At 36.6% G+C, this 24,179-nt stretch overlaps 1 protein-coding gene across 7 annotated transcripts in view; it reads right to left on the bottom strand.

Annotated features, from left to right (window-relative positions):
- ELAVL2 (ELAV like RNA binding protein 2) overlaps positions 1 to 10,239 on the bottom strand; it is a 157,567-nt gene extending 147,328 nt beyond the window's left edge. For all 7 annotated transcript variants that reach the window (XM_069474287.1, XM_069474286.1, XM_069474285.1 and 4 more), the window contains exons 1-2: positions 9,925 to 10,239; positions 9,548 to 9,645 (exon numbers count right to left, since the gene is read on the bottom strand). In XM_069474287.1, the coding sequence (XP_069330388.1) occupies positions 9,548 to 9,574 (27 nt within the window). In that variant the 5' untranslated portion in view covers positions 9,575 to 9,645; positions 9,925 to 10,239. The remainder of the gene's footprint in view (positions 1 to 9,547; positions 9,646 to 9,924) is intronic.
- Positions 10,240 to 24,179: the final 13,940 nt, after the last annotated feature.

Consider the following 24,179-nt stretch of genomic DNA (forward strand, 5'->3'; position numbering starts at 1 on the left):
ACTGTCCTACTTCAAGATAAATAAGCAGTCTCCTCAATGACAGAGATCAGGTGGTACCACACGCTTAAGAAAAGCAACTACCAGAAAAAAGTGTATGTTGGCCTGACAGGACCACTTCACAAGTTACTCACCATGGTTGTTTAACAGAAATAAGGGCATTTTCCCTGGGAGCAATTTTTAAATATTAACGAAAATCAGGACTCTCCTTAGTGTCTTCCCATTAGTGGAGATTAATTTATTAGATTAACAACCGTTCTGTCACCTTGGAAAGGAAAGAGATATTGTCCTAGGAGACCTTGGATTTTAGCAATGTTAGTAAAGGTGGCAGTATAAGCCTAGGAAAAAAAGGATAGCCAGGTCCTAGAGGTATCAAGAGAAGGTGATGGAGAGGTAGGAAACCAATCAGATAGTTTTCACCATTTTTGCCTGGGGCTAGTCTGGGTGCAGCTGGCGCATTCTCACACTTACAGCTTTTATATCTCTTTTTAGTAGAAAATCAGAGTGATTTATACCCTGGCATATCTCTACACAGAAATTCAGGAAAATTCCATACTGCCACACCACCAGAGAGAATTTTTAGAGTTTCTAGAGAACAGGCCATTGATATACCCTCTCTCTGGACTTCAGAATGCAAATTGCATAGATTACGTAAGAGATCACTGGGCAAATAAATATTCTCTGGGGACATTCCATCCTCAGGGTTTAGAAATGACTCTGCAACCTAGATATAATTCAACATCATGTACTGGCAAGCTATTGGCAGATCAAGGAGATGTTGATCAAGGAGATATTGATGAAGGAGTTGGTACGCCTACATTCTAGTTTTAAAAATCTTTGTGAATTATGTTTCTATATACAAAATGAAAGTTACTATTTTCTTTTCTTACTTCACGGGTTATTGTAGAGCTAAAATAAAAGTATGTATATGGGGCTGGGAGCAGTGGCTCATGCCTGTAATCCCAACACTTTGGGAGGCCAAAGCAGAAGGATCGCTTGAGGCCAGGAGTTCGAGACCAGCCTGGGGCAACAAAGCAAGACTTTGTCTCTATTAAAAAAAAAAAAAAAAAAAAAGACGGGGGGCCCTCTTTTGGTCCTAGCCACTCAGAAGGCTGAGGCAGGAGGATCACTTGAGCCCCAGAGTTTGAGGCTGCAGTGAGCAGCCACTGCACTCCAGCCTGGGCAATAGAGCAAGATCCAGTCTCTAAAAAAATAAAAATACATAAATTTTAAAGCACATATATGAACACTGGAAAATGTTTTATTGTTGTGGCATAGAAATTGAGAGGAAAAATATATATATATATATATATATATATATTTTTTAAAGTACACAACTTTCCAGTAAATTATCCAAAAGCCTGTCAGGAGCATCTTTTCTCTTTTCCATTAAGTAAACTTTTTTTCCTTTTTCAACATGATTCTCCAAAAGTTTCAAAATCAACTTGTACTATAACAACGCTATGTTAGAACTTCAAAAAGTGAAATTGCCTGAAACTTGCTGAAATATCATGGAACATGAAAATGAAAATCTATAGAAAACGTGAAAGCTTCCATTTGCTTTTTTGTTTATGCATATAATGGCTTATTTAAGTCTAGCCTCTGACAATTTGTTTCAAAAACGTGGCTCTTTGAAATTTCAGAGAGGAGAGAGCCCTTTCAGAGTTTTTCATTTAACCAGCAGAGAATTGCTTTCTCACAGCTGGAAGCTTGAACAGCTGTTGACTGTGACACTTTTCTGTTCCCCGGGTGAGAGTTCAAGGACCCTCTCTGTGCCACCAGGAGGACAGTCAGCAATGTATGTGGTCAGAACATGTTCCAGTCCAGCCGAACTTCTAGGTCACCCTAGAGGACTGGGGAACAGACAACTCAAGGCCACTGTCACCTGAATGGAGGAGATATTCTCTCTGTCAAGGAAAGCCAACCTCCATGAGAATCTGCTTTCTGACCTATCCTCAGATCCCAATTCATGTGATCATAAGGGTTCCTTGAAGGACCTTGGTATCACTCAGTCTCAGAATGTGAGGTCCTTTTAGAATGTATGAATATCCCTTTTTTCACATCATATAGGAAATTTCTCTTTCACTTAGAGTGCATATCTGGGTGTTTCTTATTGGATACCAAATAGCTAACTGCATTTTGATCTTACAGGAAGAAGAAAAAACAAAAAGAATATTTCAGAATAGCCGTCAGTGCCGCACTATTTATTGTATCCACTAGAGGACTCCTCTCGGAATAGCTCAAAGAATCTCCCCTCTCATCCTCCGTGGCCTCTGGCATTTGATGCTCAACTGACTCTTGAGTTGGGCCACTGGCTTCATATCAGTGTTAGAATGAAAACATTCCCCCTACTTTAACACCTCCTGCTAGTTCAATAAAGCGATGTTTAAATAACTGAACTGGCTTCAATGAACTGTACTTGCCATTTTTTCCTGCTTCTTAGCTAGATAAAATGGAGATAATTATGAAGTGGATGAGCAGGTTTAATGAAAGCCAGTTTCTTTTGGTATACTCCTGAAGCAGCAATCATCATCTGTTTGGCTTTTGAAGAGCAACAATTATAATCACTTAAACCCCCAAGGGGAACAAAAATAGAATTTACATTAGCATATAAAATATACAGCTGGATTGGGCAAGCCTACAAAATTCTGGGGAAATCATTCTAATCTGAATGCTATTCAAACTCACAAGTAAAATGAGTTCAAGAGTATTTTACATACTTCCTTCCTATAAAATAATACATATAACAATGTTGAGAGGATTTTCCTAAAAATGAACGCAGGGAAATAAAAAATTGTTGCCAGGAGAGAATCCCAGCAGGAACAGGCTAAACTCTATTGTCGAGATATCAGAGAGCAAAATGCATAATGATATTCACACAAAGTACTAATCACTCTGAAGTGAAGGTTTTTCACAGTAAAACTACATAAGTTTGGGAGTTTAGAAAGAAAATAGGGTCATTTTGGTCTGATCACTGATGAAACAATCATAAATAAGGAAAATGTCAGATTACCAGTAGTTTCCTTCTCCACTGCAAACGTGAAAACAGTACAAAGGAAAGTGAAATTGCTTAAGTTGATACCCTATTGTTATGAAACAGAACTCTTTTTCCTATTGTAAAACATTTTCATATTATTTCCTTGCAAATAATCTCTTTCTTACACACACCTTTCTCATTTTAGCCCAGATCACAAGCGATCTCCCTCACCATTTACATTATTTAATTACTTGTGGGTTTTTTGTGCCTTTCACAGTTTGCAGGATACTTTTTTTTTTTTGGCAGAGCATAGAATAATAAAAATGGAGCCTTTGCTTTATCCATTATGCTACTGGCAACAAAACACTAACGTAATCAATACATTAAAGGCTTTCTCAGCTGTGCACATTTGTCAAAGGCAGGATATCAGAGAAATTACACTAATGAATCTTGAAAAACTCAGCATCCTATATGGAAAACTTGCTCTCCCTTATCATATGTACATATCAATATATAAAGACAAGAAAAATACATATGTCATCTTTCTGTATATTATTTATTTATTTATTTTTGAGACAGGGTCTCACTCTGTCACCTAGGCTAGTCTGTATATTATTTGAAGATCCATTATTACATTTTTTAATACAAAAAAAGGCAGTGTGCAAAATTTCACCTCCACTGAGAAGCCTTCCCAAATACCACACTAAAACCAACTGCAAGCATATTAGTGATAGTGTCCTCTGTGCTCCCAAAAGCACTTTGTACATCCTTCTAATACCAATTATCTCACTGCATTATAACACTTTGTTGACATGTCTACCTTCTACACTGGCTGTGCATTACTTAACAGTACAGCTGTCGTTTCCAGCAGGGTGTTTTCAGGTTCTAGCACCGTGCCTAACCCAGTATGCAATGTTTGTTGAGTGAAGTTTATCATTCATTTGTATTCCAAGACACATCAAAATGTTATGGTATCCATGTTACGAATCAAACTTATTTATTAAATATTATCTCTGCCACAATATCAGATTAAACAGTAGTAAATTAAGCACTGAGAAATTAGAAATTCAAAAGTCTAGATTCCTATAGCAATCTTAGCTCTCATTATCCTTAACAAAGGATAGTGGTAATTTTTTAGATTTTATTAAATATTTATAATGTTAATCAAGTCTTGAAACTATCTCATGGTTAATTATTTTTACTGAAACACTCGAAAAGCTGAGTTCTTAGTTCTTAATGGTAATGACCTTAGGTTTCATTAACTTTATAATCTCTATTTAAAAAAAATTAAAAGCATTAACACTGCCTTTTCAGCCTTAGTCAATATCTGTCAAGTGTGGTAGTATCTAGCTTGTATTATTCTCCCCTTTCTGTAGTGCTCTGAGAGGCTTTGAAAGTCTACAACATATAACTTTACTTTGAACACAAAATGTAATGATTTCATGTTCAAAGGAATTTACAGGGATAATTGAGTTGCATACCTTGAAGGATTCCGGGACCTATGAAGGTACTTCCTTGAGGTCTTTTTTGGTTTTTTCCTACTTCAACCATAGTCTACATTTTTCCTACTAATTTTTCAAGTGAAATTATCATTTTGTACGAAGTTATGAGAAAGAAATAATGGAGAGGTGGAAGAAAACAGACTCCACAGAGCTATCCTAAAATACTCCTGGATTTTTAGTTAATAATAAATGTAGTTAATATTCTTATCATTAGATAAAATTTGGTTTTGTGGAATTAATTATCCCATAAGTTTAAAACTATAAAACAGCTTTAATAGCTTTCCTTTTTTGCTTCATATTGATATAACCATAAATTTTTATATGTATATGTATATACATTTATTATTTACATAGATTTGTACACTTTGATGAATTTGAATGGAAAGAAAATTGTCTACACAGTCTTATGATTTTGGTACATAAGAATGTAATATAAATTCCTGAATCAAGGATAAAACAGAAAATTATATGAACGTTTTACTAACTATAATAAAAACTGAGACTGAATGTTATTTAAAATGAAATGAGTAACTAAAATTAGTTTTTGGGGGGGGGAAAATTCTGGGGTTTTTCAAGGCATGGTTTCCAAAGTCAAAGCGAAATACAAGTTTGAGTTATATGTGGTCAACTTCTAGAATACTGTGGAGTTGAATTGCTCAAGTCTCACAATTTTCTCCTTTATAACATGGTTCTTAAAAGTCCAAAAATTATTTGACTTAAAAAAAATCAATTAGTATACTTATAAGTAATGTGGTTTAAACATGATAGATCTGGATGGTTTTACTTTATAAAAACCTGAAACTTACAAAATGGATGAATCAATTTTTTAAAAGTTCTTCACTTAACAAGATCATTAATTCAAATGTTCTTTTAACATGTGAGCTCTCTGCATTTTAAAAACAGTAACCCAATTTTTAAAAAAAGATTTACATAAAACAACTCAGGAGCCCATTTGTTGCATAAAGTACAGATAGAGTTATTCTGAGTGCTTTCATTTCTTCTCAGGTGAAAGTGAAATACTGAGCAGTTTTCTGTTGAATGTAAGTGATGTCCTTACACATTGTTTCATTGGTACTGAGGGGGACTTAAATGAATTATCTTTATAAAATCTTAACAGCTCCACCTTTACAGATCTAAGCTAATTTAAATAAACAAATCCAGGCCTATGCAATATATATGTTCCAATCTCTCAGGTTCAAAGATTTAATAAATAAAAAACAGCAAAATTAGAGCATTTTAAAGAAAAAGGATGTTTCCCTAGTATTTATTAGAATCCATCATTATTAATATTTAAAAAGGAATCATATAGTGGCGCCCCATTTGAAACTTTTCATTTTCTGTATTACTTTCTATCTTTATGTTTCTTTAGTTCACAAAATGAGGGCAGTTTAAAAAAATGAAGAGCCCTTAATCACTATATGTGTGATTAGGGTAGATGTTAATTGATTGTAAGTATTATCAAGGTAAACTCTAACTTAAAAAATATTATGGCAAAAAAATTATAAAATGACTTGCTACCTATAAAAATCATAACATTTTATTACTTTAGCAAATGTTAATGTAATCAAATTTTTTAAGTCTTTACAATGAAAAATTAAATAAAATTTAAGTAAAATAAAAAAACACTCTGCTTATTTGATTTTAACTTCTCTTTTAAGGAAAACTGGGTTTGCAGTTAAATTTTCCTTTCATTAAGTAGGCAGGGTTGGTATTTATTTTAAAAGAATTTTGTCATTATAATTGAGTTAATCTTTCTTTCCTTTTGTTTGTTTTTGGAATAGGATGGAGAAAACAATAAATTCTCCACAATTAATGTCCCAAAAGAGAAACAACCAGTCAAAAAAGACTAATGTTTCCAAAAGCAATTTGGGGATATAGTTAGGAATATTTCAGTGAGTTTTTTTTCTTCAAAAATGTTTTATTGCAAAAGTGCCAAGATTAACAGGTAATCATCCTTATCCTCAGAATTTGTGGAAATTATATGGGTTTTATGTGGATGGTCTTTTTAAATCTAGGTATTATTATTTCATATTTTTCTATTATTTGATTCTCATTTTTGAGACCCGAGTTTGGAATCAGATAGATTTTGATTCAAATCCTCATTTAGTGGTTTATGAACTGTCTGATCTTAGCTACTCAGTTTCTAAAACTTACCACTTAGAGTGTGCTGAAGATTAACTAAGATAATACATACAAAGCACTTACATAAATGACTAGATCCATGACTGGATCATGGCAGGTAGACCACACCTGTTAACTATTAAAGATAACTTCTTAGCTATTTTAGATTGTGTATTTGATATAAGATACAGATTAAATTTAATACCATTAGAAGTAATAAATGAATATTATTTTTGCATTTTTTAAATTATGTCACTTTAGCCATTCTTTTTGCCTTTTTTGCTCACAGGAATATATCACACCTTAGATATGGTACAGGGGGCAAAATCTGCAATGTAACATTAGACAACCTGGCTGTCCTCCACTCTTACTCCCTACATCTCACCTGCTTTTCTCCTTTATGTACGAATACCTGTTCACTTAAAGGGGTCAATGTTATGGGAAGCAATGACTATTTCTATGAGAGTATTGCTTAGTTGAAAACACTTAGAATTTTGTTCTTATGAACATTATAAGCTTTTTGCTATTTGTAAAACTTATTCTAACAGACTGAGATTTAGGAAAAATATCAGAACATAACCACTGTATTTTTACTGTGCCAATAACACATAAATAGAACATTTATATTTTCTGTATAAAAATATTAAATGTATTTATATTTTATAGAAAAGAGGGATTATTATAGCATTACATTCTGATATAAAGAAATTCCCATATTAAGAATATTTAGCACATCTAAAATTGGCACAAAATCATGGTATTAGTGAGGAAAAGTACTAGGAATATATAGCATTAAGTAGTCTAAATACTTTTAAAGGCAATTAAGCTACATGCACTATTCATTATCATTTAGAAGATAACTTTCTATTATCCAGCTAATTTTAAATAATAATTTTTTATGAGTATCTGCAACTGAAACAGTATTTTCAATGTGTAGGTAGAAAACTACACATTGCAAATGTGTAAAGTTGTATAAAGTTGAAGGCTTGTTTGAGATTATGAACATGAGTAAAATAATTCTGACTAAAGGTGTTTTTCTCAACAGAGTATCAAAGTAATCTAATTGTACATATGTACAGGGTATATATTTACTTACAAATATCTGTATAACAGTAGTAGATAATGAATTCTTACTTTAATATTGTATATATTAGTTTAAGATGTTTCTTTAATGTGTCTTTAAAAACCATAGGTAGTGCTAGTATGGTTCAAGATTAATTATGAAATTAAATTACTATGATAGTTGAGTAATATGATCCAAAATGAGTTATATAGTTAAGAACATTGTTAGCTATCCATGGTCTAAAAGTATCAATGTATAAGAAAAGCAAATTTACCAATAGAAATTCTTGCTACTACAAATATATAAATACTATATTCTAATCTAAACTCTTTTGAGATTTTTTCTACAAGTTTTACTGGACTTGTAACAACATATTAATAGTTTAGTCATTTGGTTTTTAAGCTCCCAAACTGAAAACTGTTTTATGGATGGCAATTGCAAATAGCAGGACTAAAAGCAATAGTGATGACTTTGAAAGCTGACTACATAAGATGTCACTTTCCTGTAATAGTTACTGGTAAATTTTAGAAACTTCATATAGAATAGATAAAAAATAAGTCAGTTGTTAAAATAACTTATTAAAATATGTGCCCAATAAAATGCATTAATCTTTATTGTAATACAATTGTTTTTTTAAAAAAGTTATTTTCTGTGTTTCCTATGATCACAGGAAGTTTATAGTTACATTGAAAATCTTTATCTTAAAATAGGTCTTGAGAAATGTAAGCACATGCAATTGTATCTGCACCTATAAATGAAAATTAAGAATGAGTTCAACAAAACAATTCCTTTCAGGACAAATTTTTGTTTTCATACCTTCCTTCAAATGAGAAAACTTAGATGGCCTTGCCTCATCAGAGAATGTGCAGGTCCATTCCAATATAGGGGATCCCAGTTATCTCCATGGCAACAGCCCTTGATAAGTTAAAAGGCAACTAGATCCACAAACACAAAGTTTTAAGACTACTTAGCACTATTAATTCCTTTTCAACGTACAGAGCTGGCCAAGCAATTTAGAATTCTCCACAGCAAAAGTTGAGCCTTTTAACAAACTTGAAATTGTTAACTTTGTCAAAAATGCTAAGTTGGATAGCTTAGCTATTCATTTATAGAAAATGAATAAGATTTCTGGCAACACCCAGAAATCCTTTCTTGGAATATAACTCCTATTTTAAAACAAATAAAAGGGATTCGGAGAGGATGCTGAAGGAGGACTCTTAAATGAATCTGTACACTTTAGTTTAAAAAGTGGGGTGGGTGGGTCAGGGAGGAGAGTAAAGTGGTAAGGAGGGTAATAAACAATTTCTTTCTCCAGCCTCAAATCTTTTGAGACCACAACTTTCCAAATGTATTATATAATCATCATTTAGCATTTAAAATTTGTCTAAGAATGATGGTTTCTAATCTTGCTACCTGAGGAAGGGCGAGGAAGAAAGAGGAAGGTCTATCAGTGCAGGTGAGGGTTGAGGTTGTACTGACCCTATTGTTCCTTTTCTCCTTCAGCATTTTGATCTGGAATGACCCGGCTACTGTGCCGGGTTCAGGAAGTCAGAGCTGCACGATTCTTTTGAAACCGGACAATAACCCAGTTCCCTTTGCCTCCCTCCCCTGCATCTTCTCCCTGTTCCCTGCCAACTCTCACCCACTTTAAATGCATCAAGCCCATTACCATCCCAAGAGTATCTCACAGATAAACACAGAACTTGTCTACTGACCATAGTAGAGAGAAAAACAAAATTAAAACTACTGATTTATCTGTTGCTTGTTTGTTTAACCATCCCCTCCTCCCAGCCCCCAACCCTTTGTGTGTGAGGATTCCCCTTTAAACCACCCACAGACCGAGCGTACGAGAAGAAATGGTAATTTTTGATTTAAAAGTTCACTTACCACGGCAACCTCATATTGCTTTGTCATGCTTTTTGCACTTAATTTTTCAAAACTGCTTGTGCAGGGCGCAGAACTGGGAAGGCAGGACTAAAGTATCTCTAGTAATCACAACAAAAAGGAGAGAACATTCACCAATCAGAATTACATTTAAATGCACAATCAAACCCCACAGCAAGATGCACGGTTCAGACCACACCAGGGAGGGGGGTGGGGGTGGAAAAAGCCAAGCTAACAAAACAAAAGGTAAAGGGGAGAGTTGAGTGATTGGAGGGGAAATTGATCCAAGCCTCCTTTTGACCATGAGCTGGCTTAAAACCACCAGCACCACCACCCCCCGCCCCCTGCACCCCCGCGATTACCCGTGTGACTGCACTTGCCTCCAGCCAGCTCAACTGCGGGAGAGGAAAGCCCCATCTAAGTTCACTAGCCCTGCCACAGTCTTCCACTGTCTGATGGGTTCGTTCAGGAAAACACTTCCAGAGGCATCCATCCACTTGAGGTCTGGGCTTGGCTGCGGCTGCGGGGCTGCTGGAGCCCGGGCTGCTGCGAGCAGCTGCTGGGATCGTTGCCGTCTCGTTCCTGCCTCATTCGCGCTGCACAATAGCCCCGGCTGGGTGCACCTCATTAAGCCAGCCGAGAGCCCCAGGAGCAGGGCAAGCAGTGTGACAGCGCTGCCCCTTTGTAATGACTGTGTGATGGATGCAACCAAAGGGTGGGGTCTGGGTGGGTCAAAACTGTTAATGACAGTATGTATCATTCTGTCTGTCCTCTAGGAGAGGGAAGCCCCCTGCCCTCCCTCTAACCGCGCCAACACACACACACACACACACACACACACACACACACTTTCCTCCCTTCTTCTCCGCCTCCCTGTGACATTTTCTGTTGTCAGCGTTCAAAAAAGTGTGAAAACTATCGGGTCGTTTCCAACTGAACAGATTACGGACAGCGAATTTATCCAAACACGTAAGGAAGGAGAAGAACTTAAAATCGAAAAATGAAGGCGGTGGGGGCGAGAAGAGCGGGGCGGAGTTGGGTGCGGAGCGGGACGTTAACCGGTGGATAGTTTGCAACTGTCCGCCAACTCGCATCGCCAACTCAGCGCGGCTCGGGAGGCGCGGGACGGTGCTTCCCAGCGCACCGCGTTCCTCCCCGGGCCCGGGACGAGCTTGGGGGCGGGCAGCAGGGTGCGAACAGGAGAATAAAACCTACTCGAGAGACCCCGGCCGCGGCTGGGATTGCGGGAGGGTCTCCTGCGCCCAGACCGCGCGCTGCAACCAGACCGAAAACGCGACCCACCCGGGAGGGGCTGCCAGAGTGCGGGAGCGAGTTCCAGGGGCCGATCCTGCCCGATCAGGCGAGGGGTTCTGCCCCCGGCCACTGGGTCCCTCTGGGACCAACGCCCCCATCTCGAGCGCCGCCCCACAGGTGCGCAGAGAAGTCACCACGTACCCCTGCCTCTTCTTGCCCCGCCTTCTGCCGACCTGACACCTGCTTCCCGACTCACTCCACCCTGGGTCTCACCCGTGCTGGCCCGGCTGCCCCGGAAGGCAGAAAATACATAAAAATGTCTCTCCTTTCGCCCTCTTTGTGGAGAATCTTGAACCTTTGCTTCGCTGCCTCCCTACTGACCCCACCCCATTGAAAATGTCCGTGGCTACTTTTTCTTCCTGCCTTCAGTCTTGTTAATGGCCCCAAGAACTCAGTTCACAGGCAGGGGTTTTCTTTTATAGAAAAGCCTTGCAGGATACTTTACACCCTGTGTGCACAAATAGGCTGTTATTTTACACTCAACTTTCCATTTCCAACTTACTGTGATGCTGTACGCTCTTGATGTGGCTGCCAAGCACCTTCCAAACATCCTAAGCGATTTCTCTGGAACCGCGTGGATGATATTTATTTATGTTTATTAGAGTTTATGGAACACCACATTCCTGACACTATGTAATCGACTTCTGTGTTTTTATCATTGATGCCGTATAGCAGCTAAGAGAAAGGGGGGAAGCAGAGAGAAAACAGGGCATTTATATCTAATGAAGCATCTCTCCCTTTTTATGTTACCTATTTATTTATTAATCACTTAAAATTTGTGTATGTAGGTTTGCAGGCTGATCTAGGCCGTGGGATAGCATTAAAGATTTTATGCCACTCCTCAAAGAGCTTCTGATTCACAGGGAAGGTAAAAGAGCCGGCTGTTCTTAATTGCTTCTAATAAGAAACCACTTTTAATAAATGGGAAGGAGAGACCTTGTCAGAAGACTTTCAGCAAAGGAAAGGAACAGTGTGGAGCTGACTTCAGTGGCTCTTTCAGGCCATAAACGTTCAAGGCCATAGAAGTCTTCCCCTTTTTTTAACCCATTACTTTCCCCACCTTTTTACAATTCTGTATTTTGAAGGTAGTGCCGGACTTCTGTTCACATACTTCCTAGATTTAAATATAAAGGCAGGGTTGAGGGGCAAGAGAAGACCAGTTGAAATTAGTGAGAAATCTAAATTGACTAATTTATTGACTAATGGTAACACCAACTTAATAAAGTTTGCCTAAGAGAAATCCTTAGTGATACACCTTAATGAGTAAGAATAAGAATTGTATATAATTATATATAATGTAGAATTATAGAATTAGCAAAATAATTGTCTCTATGTTAACACTTTAAGAGTATCTGAAAACTGTTCCTTTCAAACATTTACATTATTTTATTAATACTAATAATTTGCATAATGAAAAAAGAGGACTTTATAAAATTGTTGGGAGTCAAGATAGCAAATGAATTTTGTAGTATGTTATTAATTGTAAACATAAGAATAAACAATAAAAGCTTATATTAAAGCTTTTCATTTCCTCAGGACCTAGATGGGCAAAATACTACTTTTCTTGGAATACACTCTCTTGATTGAAAACTACTAGGACATTTTTGAAAATACAACTTTTTAGCTGACTGGACAAGAGTTTTTGTTTGTTTTGCAATTGGCTTTTCAATGAATTTTGAAGGCATCCTGGAAAATATTCACTTTACTAAATTCATTTTCCTCTGATCTCCCTTTCTGCTCCTCCAACCTTGAACTTTATTAGAAGAGGGAAAAAGGAAGGAATGGGAATGCTAACTAATGGAAGAAAGGCGTTTTCTTTGACACCTTAAAAAACAGACTAAAGAGATGAAAGACAAATTTAGAAATTGGGTCTTTTTACAAACAAAAATTTTAATATGTGTAAAAACAACCCCAGTAAGTATATGCATTAAATGCATTAACCTTGTGAAACATAAGATTGCACCTGGGAGAAGTTAACACAGTTGGAGATTATTAAGACATATCAACTCACTCAGCATTAATGAGCAAAACTTGAGCCTAGTGTGGAACACAGTTGTACTGATTTAGCAAGAATTAAATGTAAATAGAAATTTTTCTGGGAAGTGAAGATATATCAAGCCCAAAGAAAAACTATAGATATTTTTTTTTAAAAAAAAACTACTAACCTGAAAAAATATTTATACTACCAAAAGTTCCATGATAGCCTATATGATAGTGTCATTAAAACTTTGGAAAGAGGGTGTTTAATACCTGAACAAGGTAGTATGTTCTAGTTCCTATTTTTATTAGTATTTATTTCAGGCTCTGCTCTTCCTATGGCAGGGAAAAATAGAGGGCAAAAGAGTTTCTTTGGCATACATCAAGGACTACATTATAATCAATAAAAGCAAACCAAGTCTGGAAAATATATAAGCTAGGTATTAAATAAGTAATTCACTATGTATAACTCTCCTAGCAGTCGGTGAATGTTGAGAGTCACGTGAGGGCTTCAGCAACTAATGGAAATCAGTGGTTAATCCCAAGCAACCTTGGCTCTCTCCTTTCAGAAACTTCTCAACAAGTTCTGTGACATGTTAGAACAAGATCATTGTTTAAGAATTTAATGAAGATTTTAAAGATTGTCCTGCATGCTGCCTTTTAAGAGTAAGTTCAATATTCAGTCTTTCAGAAAGCATCTGTTTGCATGCTTTTAAGATTTCTTTACTGATGTTAGAGAGCAGTGTTTCTAGAGTCAGATAGAAATAGGTTCCTATGTTTCCAAGCTGGGTGACTTGGATAATACTTTTAACTGCTCTAGATCACACTTCCCTCTTAAGTAAAATTAAAAGAACAAGGACCAACTCCTACAGTTGTGATGATTTAATGATATGAAGTGTGAAAACACACGGCCTAGTAAAATGTCAACCCTTTTGAGACAGACATAATTTGGCTCATTCAACATGAATTCTTATCCTCCTCCTGCTTTGTCTTACTCTAATTTGGAGACTGGAAATTGGATATTTGATTTCTCAGTTTTCTTTGTAGCCAGTAGTGGTTGTTTGATATAGTTCGGGAAAATTAAATGTAAATTATGTATTTGCTGAGGAGTCTCCTGGACATACTTTTGCTTTCCTGATGAAAGAAGACTAGATACAATAGCCACCACCTTTTGCCCCTTTGCCTTACCCACTTCTTCCTACCTGGAATATTGTGTGATGTCTGGAGGTAGAGCAACCATCTTGCAATTATGAAGCAATACATGTAAGTTAAAGGCTAATCTCTGAAAGATGGTGAAAAAAGATAGGAAGAACCTGGGTTTCTGATGGCATATTCGAGCTGCAAGTCCCGGACTGCCTACCTTTAGAATCCTTGTTGCAGATGAAAAAAAAAAGAAAAAAACCTGCTCTTTATTTAAGCCATATTTAGCTGAATATGCTGTAACTTGAAGCTTTCCTAACTGACATATCTGCCACTGTTGTTGTGGTTTCCTGCTTGTAAATGAAATCTGCCTTGATTATTTGCGTGACCCTAAAGAATTCCAGGTAAAAGATTTCTCTGAGACTCCACCCATAACCAGGTCACTGATACTGGGTTAGATGATTGGCTCAAATTAGTGAACATGGAGTGGGTTTGCAAGGACCTTTTTGTTTTTAGGAAGTCTCACAACTGGCAATTCTTTTTGATGAAGCCCCATACTTGTTCTCTAATACACTGAACCTAAAGTTTATTATTGAGTCTAAATGTCTTTCCCCTTTCCTTTCATAATAAAATTTCCTTTTGCTTTTGTTTTCAAATAAACATATTAGGATGTATTTATCTTTGAATGTATTTATATTTGAATATTCACCTTGGAAATCAATAAATGTTTAATTGATGACTTTAGTTTGCTGCCATAACTCCATATAATTTTAAATGTCCTCTCCAGGAGTCATGTTTAAGCCAAGCATGATGACACGTGCCTGTAATCCCAGCTACTCAGAAGGCTGAGGTGGGAGGGTTGCTTGAGCCTAGGAGCTTAAGACCAGCCTGGGCAACATAGTAAGACTCTTGTTTCAAGCAAACAAACAAACAAACGAACAAAAAATCATGTTTAGAATTTGAATCATAATTTTATGGAATAGTAGCCAGGTAGCAATGTTAACAAATACCGTTATAATATATTCTCTGAAGATTGAATTTGATTTAGGAAAATATACAAAAAATTGTTCAGAGTCAAATTTAGTAAATTAAGTGAGCAATCACTTAAAATATTATTGTCATTTTAAAAACCCAATTAGATGTGTACACAAAATGATCAGATCTAAAGCAGTTCTAAAAATGTGTTATAGCATTGTTCACACAAGCATATGTCTTCCCAGGGAGAACGCTTTGGAGGCCCACACACTTGGTCACATGTGTTAGCTAAACACGTCAGTCTCATAGCTACTTTCAGTTGCAATTTCTTTGGATAAACCAGATGTTTCCTTTTCACCTTTCCCCTCCCATTCTGTCATAAATTTCTTACTCTGAAACAGGCTCAGTGTTCAATTGATTCAAAGCCATTTTTGTAGTACTATCACTTTACTCTAGTTGATTAAAAAACCATACAAGTAGCAAGACAGAATAGTGCCACAGATAAGATAGTAAGATTTCCAATCAAACAGAATTTTGTTTGAGCTCCAACCTTACTACTTACTAGCTGTGTGATTGAGTGATTATTTAATCATTTAAGCCTGTTTTTAATCTGTAAAATGAAGATAAAAATAGCACCTCTCTTAGAGAGTTGTCATGAATATTAAATAGTATAATAAATATGGAGTTTGTGTATAATGCTGCACATATAGTAAGTGAGCAACAAGCATTACTCATTATAGTATCATGTTAGACAAATAGTGAGGTCTTTGAATACTGAAAATATAAAGAATATTAGGCCATTTATAGGCATTGCTACCAATAACTGCAACTCTAAAAATAATTTAACTAATTATGAGTTAATTGTAGATAGTTAACATGGACTGATCTGGATATTTATCTATTATTTTGTTTGATGTAGTGGAAAGAAATTTGGTCCTAGAAAAACCAGTCCTAGTTCCAGGATGCGATAATAGGTAAATCTCTTTGTCTGTCTAAGTCTCATTTTCCACAGTATAATGTAACTAATACCTGTCTTCTCAGGGAATGGTCTAAAAAAATAGGTAAGAACTTAGCAATTACTTCTCTGTCCCTTGTTAATAAAGAATAGAAAACTAAGGCCAGGTGTGGTAATTCATGCCTGTAATCATAGCACTCTGGAAGGCCTAGGTGGGAGGATGGATCACTTGAGCTCAGGAGTTTGAGACCAGCCTGAGCAAGAGTGAGACTCCATCTCTACTAAAAATAGAAAAATTAGCCAAGCATTATGGTGCACAGTTATAGTCCCATCTACTTGGGAGGCTGAGGCAGGAGGATCACCAGAGCCCAGGAGTTTGAGGTTGTAGTGAGCTATGATGAACGCCACTGCACTTTACCCAGTGTGACAGAGACTCTGTCTCAAAAAAAGAGAAAACTAGATGCATTTTCTAAGAACCAGGAAATCACAATTAACTTGGAGTTTACAAATTATCTCCAGAGGTATTTCATTACTTGGAGAACTAAGATGCGAATAGAAGGTAAATGATTGTTTACCTAGTTCATAGATGATCTAAATCTGTTTATGACACATCAAGCGAGGTGATTAAACAAAAATTAGTTTGGGTGCAAATTACTCAACTGTTCTGAGCCTGTTACTTCATCTATGCAATGAGTAAGTGGAATATGAATGTACCTTTCAGTTATTCAATTGTTCCTAGTTAATTTTAACAAAATATCAAAGACAATTGTCTTATTGGACTCAACAAGAGCTTCCCCTCACTGACCTAATTGTATTTGTCACGGAGGGGGACAGAATGTATCTTTCGATGGTTTTTAGTTGATTAGAGTTTAATGGTTGGATCACAAAAAGGTTTTTTTTCCCCAGGAAAAAGGGAAAATCAAAGACCTCTAAAAAGCATTTAGACTTTTAAAATTTCATATTTTACTAATATTCATGATATATTTTAAATATATCATGAATATTATATGTTAATCTATGCAGGAAATAAAGTTTACTTAGAAGTAAAATTATATATGTTAAATTTTAATTTAATTGATTTTACATAGAGTAGAAGATTCTATTGCAGACCAATGGTTCTCAAAGCATGCTCCACAGTCAGCACCATCATCACTTGAGACATTGTTAGAAATGCAAATTTATTAGGCCTCATCCCAGACTTACTGAATCCGAAACTCAAGTGGACCCAGCAACCTATGTTTTAACAAGGCTTCTAGGAGATTCTAATGACGCAGAGCTGCAGTCTTGAGCAAAGGACTGTGTTCTTTGTAATGTGAATTTGAAGTGTTTCTCATGATGAGACGGAGTCCCTCTCCACACCCTTGGAATCTGGCCTAGTTTTATTAAGTGCTTTGACTGACAGAAAGTAGTAGCAGTAACAGTGTGCCAGTTCTGAACCTTGGCCTCAAGAGTCATTCACTTTTCTTCTCTTTGTACCCTGGCACCACCATGTAAGTGATCTTAGAATAGCCTCGTAAAACATGAGAGATCACATGGAAGACAGCCACTATCCCAGCTGAGACCATCCAGACCAGCTTATAGCCACCCAATTCCTAAACACATGAGAGAGCCCAGCCAAGATCAGGAGAGCTGCCTAGAGGACCCACATCTGATACATACGTAGGGCCAGCCAAGGGAATAGGAACTGCCTAGCTGACCCTTAGGCCCATATTGTTTTAAGCCACCGAGTTTTGGTATGGTTTGTATGTGAATTGATACACTCTACCCCAGTGTGTAGAATAGGTATTATTCCAGTCCTTAAGAACCTTTAAAATGGTTCAAAGTACAAGAACCTAATAACATTTCAATGAGGTTAAGGTATCATGTTGTGACGTGAGAACATTTGCTACTATGGAAAGTTTTTTACAGAATTGATCCATTATTTTAAGGATCATCAAGCAATCTATATATACACACCATTGCTAATTCTTACAACAACCCTACAAAGTAGAGATTATTATTAGTCTCATTTTATAAATGAAGAAATTGAGAGTAATATAGGTTGAATAATTCACTCAATGCTACACAGTAAGTGGTAGAGTTGATACTGGAACTCATTCTTTTGGTTCCAAAGTCCCTATCTTTCGTCTCTGTCCCATTGTAGGAACTGTGAGGCTATAAATACCTTCTAGTACAAACCCCTTATTTTACAGGTAAAGAAACCAAAGAAGTGGAATAACCTCAATTAGTTCATCTGGTTAAATTTACCCTCACCAAGTAAAATCTAATAAATATAGGCTTCAGTGAGAATTGGACTCAAGTATTATGTTTTGACAACAATAGGTATATAATTACAAGCTTGGATACTGCTTGTATAGCTTTTTACCATTCTCTGATGGGGACATTTAACTTTTACCCCACATTTAGAAGACACCTATCTCTGGGTAAGGGCAATATGTGGATCTTTATGTTAGAAGTTTTTAGTTTAGCATTGATTCAGCCTAAAGCTTTTTCTACTTTGACCATAATTTTCTAGTAAGCAGTTTCCTGCCTTGTTCTCTTTTTTCTTTGCTAGTGAGTATTAATTAGATCCTTGGACAATTAACTGCCTGGTATGCCCATGCACAGATCTTATTCAATGCCTGCTTGATACCTGCCTTTAAACTTCCCTGATACTAAACCACCATCTACCTGCCCGAATAACTGCTAATATTTTGCTACAGGATTTACTTGCCAGCTGTGTTTATGTCAAGTCTGCTCCTCTCCCCTAACCCCCTGACTCCCTCCCCACTCAAGATGAAAAAGTACTGAAACCTTCCTTGGAAGGTCTACCCTTTGGATAATGAATTTCTTGTTTGTTCAGGCATCCACTCTTTTTTGCACACTGCAGGCTCTCCCGTTGTGCTGTCCCACCCACCACCCAGGCCTCAGAAATGAACAGCAGAAAGAGGAAAATGGCCAAAACATGAGCCATGTGCCTGGCCCTGGGAAGACAGTGTAGTACAGGTATCCTGAGGGCAATGGCTTTTTTTTTTTTTTTTTTTTTTGAGACAGAGTCTAGCTCTGTCCTCCTGGGTAGCGTGCAGTTGCGTTATCATAGCTCATTGCAACCTTAAACTCCTGGGCTCAAGTGATCCTCCTGCCTCAGCCTCCCAAGTAGCTGGGAGTACAGGCACATACCACCACACATGGCTAATTTTTCTATTTTTCGTAGAGATGAGGTCTTGCTCTTACTCAGGCCGGTCTCGAACTCCTGAGTTCAAGCAATCCTCCTGCCTTGGCCTCCCAGAGTGCTAGGATTACAGGCATGAGCCACCACACCTGGCCTGCAGTGTCTTTTTCATTTTTGGAATTCTGAGGTTTCTATGAAGCAAAGCCGTGCAGAAGGAGCTGTAAGGTGCTGTTGGGAAGTAAGTTGCCCAAGGCAGCTACTTTAAATTTTGCCTAAGGCCACCCTATATTCATGGATATTTAGAAACATAGTCCAGGGAAGAAAATTGTGCCACGTTTTTATCTTTTATTTACTGTATCAATTGTCTATTGCTGATGTAACAAATTAACACAGATTTAGTGGCTTAATATAACCCCATTCAATACAAAGTTTTGAATGTCAGAAATCCAAAGTGGATCTTACCGAGCTGAAATCTTTCTGGAGGCTCTAAAGAAGAATCTGAGCTCCTAGAAGGCAGTCACATTCCTTGAATTGGGGCCCCTTTCCATCTCCAGAGCCAGAAATGGCTGGTTGAATCTTTCTCACATTGCATCACTCTGACACTGACCCTCCTGCCTTCTTCTTGCACTTAGAAGGACCCTAATAATTACATTGAGTCCACCCAGATAATCCAGGATAATCTTTTTATCTCAAGGTCATCTGATTAGCAACCTTAATTCCTCTTTGCCATATAATATATTAACACATTCTGGAGATTAGAATGTGGATATCTTAAGGGGGCCATTATTCTGCCTACCACATTTACATAGCGGGGAAATAAATTCTCATGGTAAACAAGTATCTGTAAAGTCATCTATTCTCTAGGATTCACAAAGACAAAATATAAATAAAAATGTGCCAGGCTCTTTAACCTTAGGGAGTTCGTGCAAGGTACTGAAAATTCTAAGGAGATTAAGAAGGGAATTACTATCCAGTAGCCTGTATGAATGTATCTTTTTAAAAGCCTATGTGGTTCTGTAGTTCATGTTCTGTAAGTGTTGGTTTTCACCCAAAGGCATCACATTTATATGTATAAGGAAAGAATTTATAAAAACTCCTAGTCCCCCACCCTCCCCCCACAAAAAAAGTGAGGATCAACTCAAAGAAAATGGGTGTAGGTATAAACAGAAGGAATAAAACAAAATATGGCTTTATAAAAGTAAAATCAGGTTTTTTTTTGCATTCTTATTAGAATGTAATAATTTTCAGTCTCAAAACCTTCATCATTTTCTCTGGCTCCAACCCTGGATCCCATCTATGCTGTTGATTTAGCAGCCAAGTCAGTAATTTAAGTGCTAGGAGTTATTCTGCATGCTAAATTCTGTTTACAGAATCAAAGGATTTTCAAATGGAACTGCTTATCTGGAATTTGGAGATGAGATCTATCCAAGTGCAGAGAAAAATCTTAAGTCTGAGAAATAATTAAATTACAACACTTTTTATTGAGCTTAAAATCAGTTTGTCAAAAAAATTAAATGTCTCTCTGATTTTATCATTCCTGTTCATTTTTAAAAGAAAAATTACTTTATTGGTTTTGTAAATATAAACATTTGCTCATTTTGATGAGTTTAAGTCATGCAGAAAAGTAAAAAGAAGTTTTAAAAAATCACCTCAAATCCTTTTTTCCCATTATTAACATATAATACATGCTATTTTTATAAATAAATACTGAAGTAGAAAGAAGCCAAATGAAGCTTCAATGAATTGGAATGGAATGCTATACTTCAAATAAATGTTATATTCAGTACAAGATACATTATTTCTTAAGAGATACCTCCAAAGTTAAGAAGAGGTTATTAAATACACTAAGATGTTGAAATCATAGCTTTAAAATCTACATATTTTAATTGTAGATGGCATCAATTGCTTCCCTGCTCTCAAAGACATTAGCCTCTTCCTTTTCCTCTCCCTCACCTGCTTATTCTGTTATTTATATTATTATTTATATATTACCAAGGTCTATACATTTGCATTCATTCTATAATGATGTAGATATATTTTAAATTGATTCAGTGTTTACCTAAGACCTTTTCTCTTTTCCTTACTTTTCAGTCATTTCTTAAGTAGCTGGATTTCATTATCAAGTAATGTGATTTTGTCTATTTTTTGTTTTAGTTTGGTTTTGTTTTAATGAAAAAGGATGCGTGGATGTTTTATTCTTCAGACTTCTTTCATGTTTGAAGACGTCTGTCTGCTCTACCTATTGCAGTTGTCTGCCTTGTATGGATACAGGGATACTTTGTATACCTTGGAGGTCTATCATGTTGGGTTATAGTTCTCTTCCTTCCAAAATTTTTTAAAAATATTTTCCAGTGGTTTCTGTTACTGAGTGTTACTGTGGAATTGTAAGAGACCAACTAAGGATTTATCTCAGGGCTGAGTGTTTGTATCAAATTACCTTGGAATATATGTTCCTTTTCAATATACATATTAAACTTTTATTTCATTTCAGAGAAAGTTTCTTCATTGAAAAAAATATATACCTTTGGATACATTGCTGTGTTCCTCTGGGTTTTCTACATAAGAGACACTGGTATGTTGCTCAGATTTTGTCAGTTCTCCAGTTCTATGAACTTCTTTTCTTTTTGTTTAATTTCTCCTTTTTTAAAATCTGCATTTAGTATGATTATCCCATTTTTTATTGCTTGCTTTTGAAATTTATTATTAGTTCTTTAATGATATGGTTTCAGTCCTTTATTTCTTATTTCTCTTTTTTCCATTCTTCCATTTTTAAATTCATCTTTAAGTTCCTGTTTTATGCTTCTTAAATTACTTCAAATGGCAATGTACTTGCAGAGAAATTAATTCATTTTCTTGCATGATGTTTTTTCTAGGCTGGTCTTTTAAACATCCCCTTCTAATTTGTTTGCTTAGTCACAATGTTATTTCTTCTCATCTTGTCTGTGCTTGAGGATCTGTTCAGACCTACATTTATTTTCTCATAATGAAGAGAACTTTTTGACAACTTTTCCATTTTAACTACGATCAGTTTGTTTTCCCCTCTTATATAGAATTTGAGGGCTGGGCATTTAGTGTTCTAGATTTTTTTTTCTTGGAGCATGAGGGCAAAGCGGGGAATAAGGAGAGCTCAAAATTGCGTGAATATCTAGGCTCTGCCATCACTCTGCACATTTTGTTAAAGGTCTTCTACCAGGATTCAATGCACCCACATGGGCAGTGTTGTGTCTTACTCCTGTTAGAGATATACTTAAACTTAGGGGAGTTCTAAGTATAGACTTCACTTCCTTCAAAGAGAGAGCCCATACCATTGTTCACTTTTTTGTTTCACCTCCTTCTCTTTGGTGACCATTTCCACTACTCCCCAGTCAGAAGAAAGAAAAGATAAAGTTGTCCATTCCTCATGGTACCTTTCCTTACTTATGATGGTTAATTTTATGTATCAACTTGACTGGATCAGAGGGTGCTCAGATATTTAGCTAAACATTATTTCTGAGTGTGTCTGTGAGAGTGTTTACAGATGAGATTAGCATTTGAATCAGGAAGCCGGCCAAGTACAGTAGATTGCCCTCCTCAGTGTGGGTGGGCATCATTCAATCCTTTGGGGACCTTAATAGGATGAAAAGGTGGAGAAAGGGAAATTCACTCTCTACCTGACTTATGTGAGCTGAACACTGATCTTCTCCTGCTCTTGGACTGGGACTATTGGCCATCTAATTTTCAGTTGTTTGGATTCAGATTAAACTCTACCGCTGGGTTTCCTGAGTATTCAGCTTGCAGATAGCAGATTGTGGTACTTCTCAGCCACCATAATTGCATGTGCCAATTCCTCATAATAAATCTGTCTTTCTCTGTTTCTCTGGAGATAGTTTACTAATACAGCATTGAAGGAGAGCCATTAGCACTGTATTCTCGTGGTTTTATCTTAACTCTCTTAGTGCCAGAGGAGATGAAGTGGCTTCTCTGATGGGTAATGTTGCCTCTGACCTGGTGAGTAAATCTGTTTAATCTGGATTTTATTATAGTTGGTGGCCCATTTTGTTCTTACCCTAAACTATGTGATCAATTTAGCCTCTTAAAGTTATATATGTAATATTTATGTGTCTCATCTATTGGTATCTTGTGTTATTTCTCATTATTTCCCCTTCAAACTGACAAAGCTGGAAAGGCCCCCTGAGAGACCCCAACAGTACAGTTTGGGTAAGGATGGAGTGGGTTGGAGGTTGATGTTGTGAGACTCATTATGCTGCCCTGTAGAATCCTCTACTTATTTCTTTGGCCACCTTTTTTTTTTTAATGGCCTTGCTCTGAGCCCCATTCTTTATGTCTTTGTGTATGTGTGTGTATGTGTGTGTGTGTATGGCTGGATTTTACTAATTTTTTGTAGTCATTTCTTTAACTTACTTTTACTTGGTCATCTTTACATGGAAGTCTGAACTCATTTTTTCTATTTAATTAACTTGATTTTTTTGAATAGACAATACACAATACAAAATGCAAAAGATGAAAATGTGTGCACAGTGAAAAGTTAAATATATCTTGAAAGCAATTTCATATTAAAACATATTCAACTGCTGCACTCTTTTTAATTGTGCATAACATTTTCTTTTGTATCCATATATAATTATGTAACTCAGACACACAAGATGTAATAGCAATAAACTTTTGTTTCCTCCTCTGTTGCTTTAAAATTTTTTTTTTTTTTTTTTTGAGACAGAGTCTCACTCTGTTGCCTGGGCTAGAGTGAGTGCCATGGCGTCAGCCTAGCTCACAGCAACCTCAAACTCCTGGACTTAAGTGATCCTACTGTCTCAGCCTCCCGAGTAGCTGGGACTACAGGCATGTGCCACCATGCCCGGCTAATTTTTTGTATATATATATTTTAGTTGTCCATATAATTTCTTTCTATTTTTAGTAGAGACGGGGTCTCGCTCTTGCTCAGGCTGGTCTCGAACTCCTGACCTCCAGCGATCCACCCGCCTCGGCCTCCCAGAGTGCTAGGATTACAGGCTTGAGCCACCGTGCCTGGCCTGTTGCTTTAAAATTTATTCAGTGGGCACAATCTTCCCCTGCCTCTAGGTGGCAATTGGGCAGATCCTTATGACTTTTCAGCTCCCTCTTAGGAA

The sequence above is a fragment of the Eulemur rufifrons genome, chromosome 7, assembly GCF_041146395.1.
Source record: "Eulemur rufifrons isolate Redbay chromosome 7, OSU_ERuf_1, whole genome shotgun sequence".
NCBI classification, from domain to species: domain Eukaryota; kingdom Metazoa; phylum Chordata; class Mammalia; order Primates; family Lemuridae; genus Eulemur; species Eulemur rufifrons.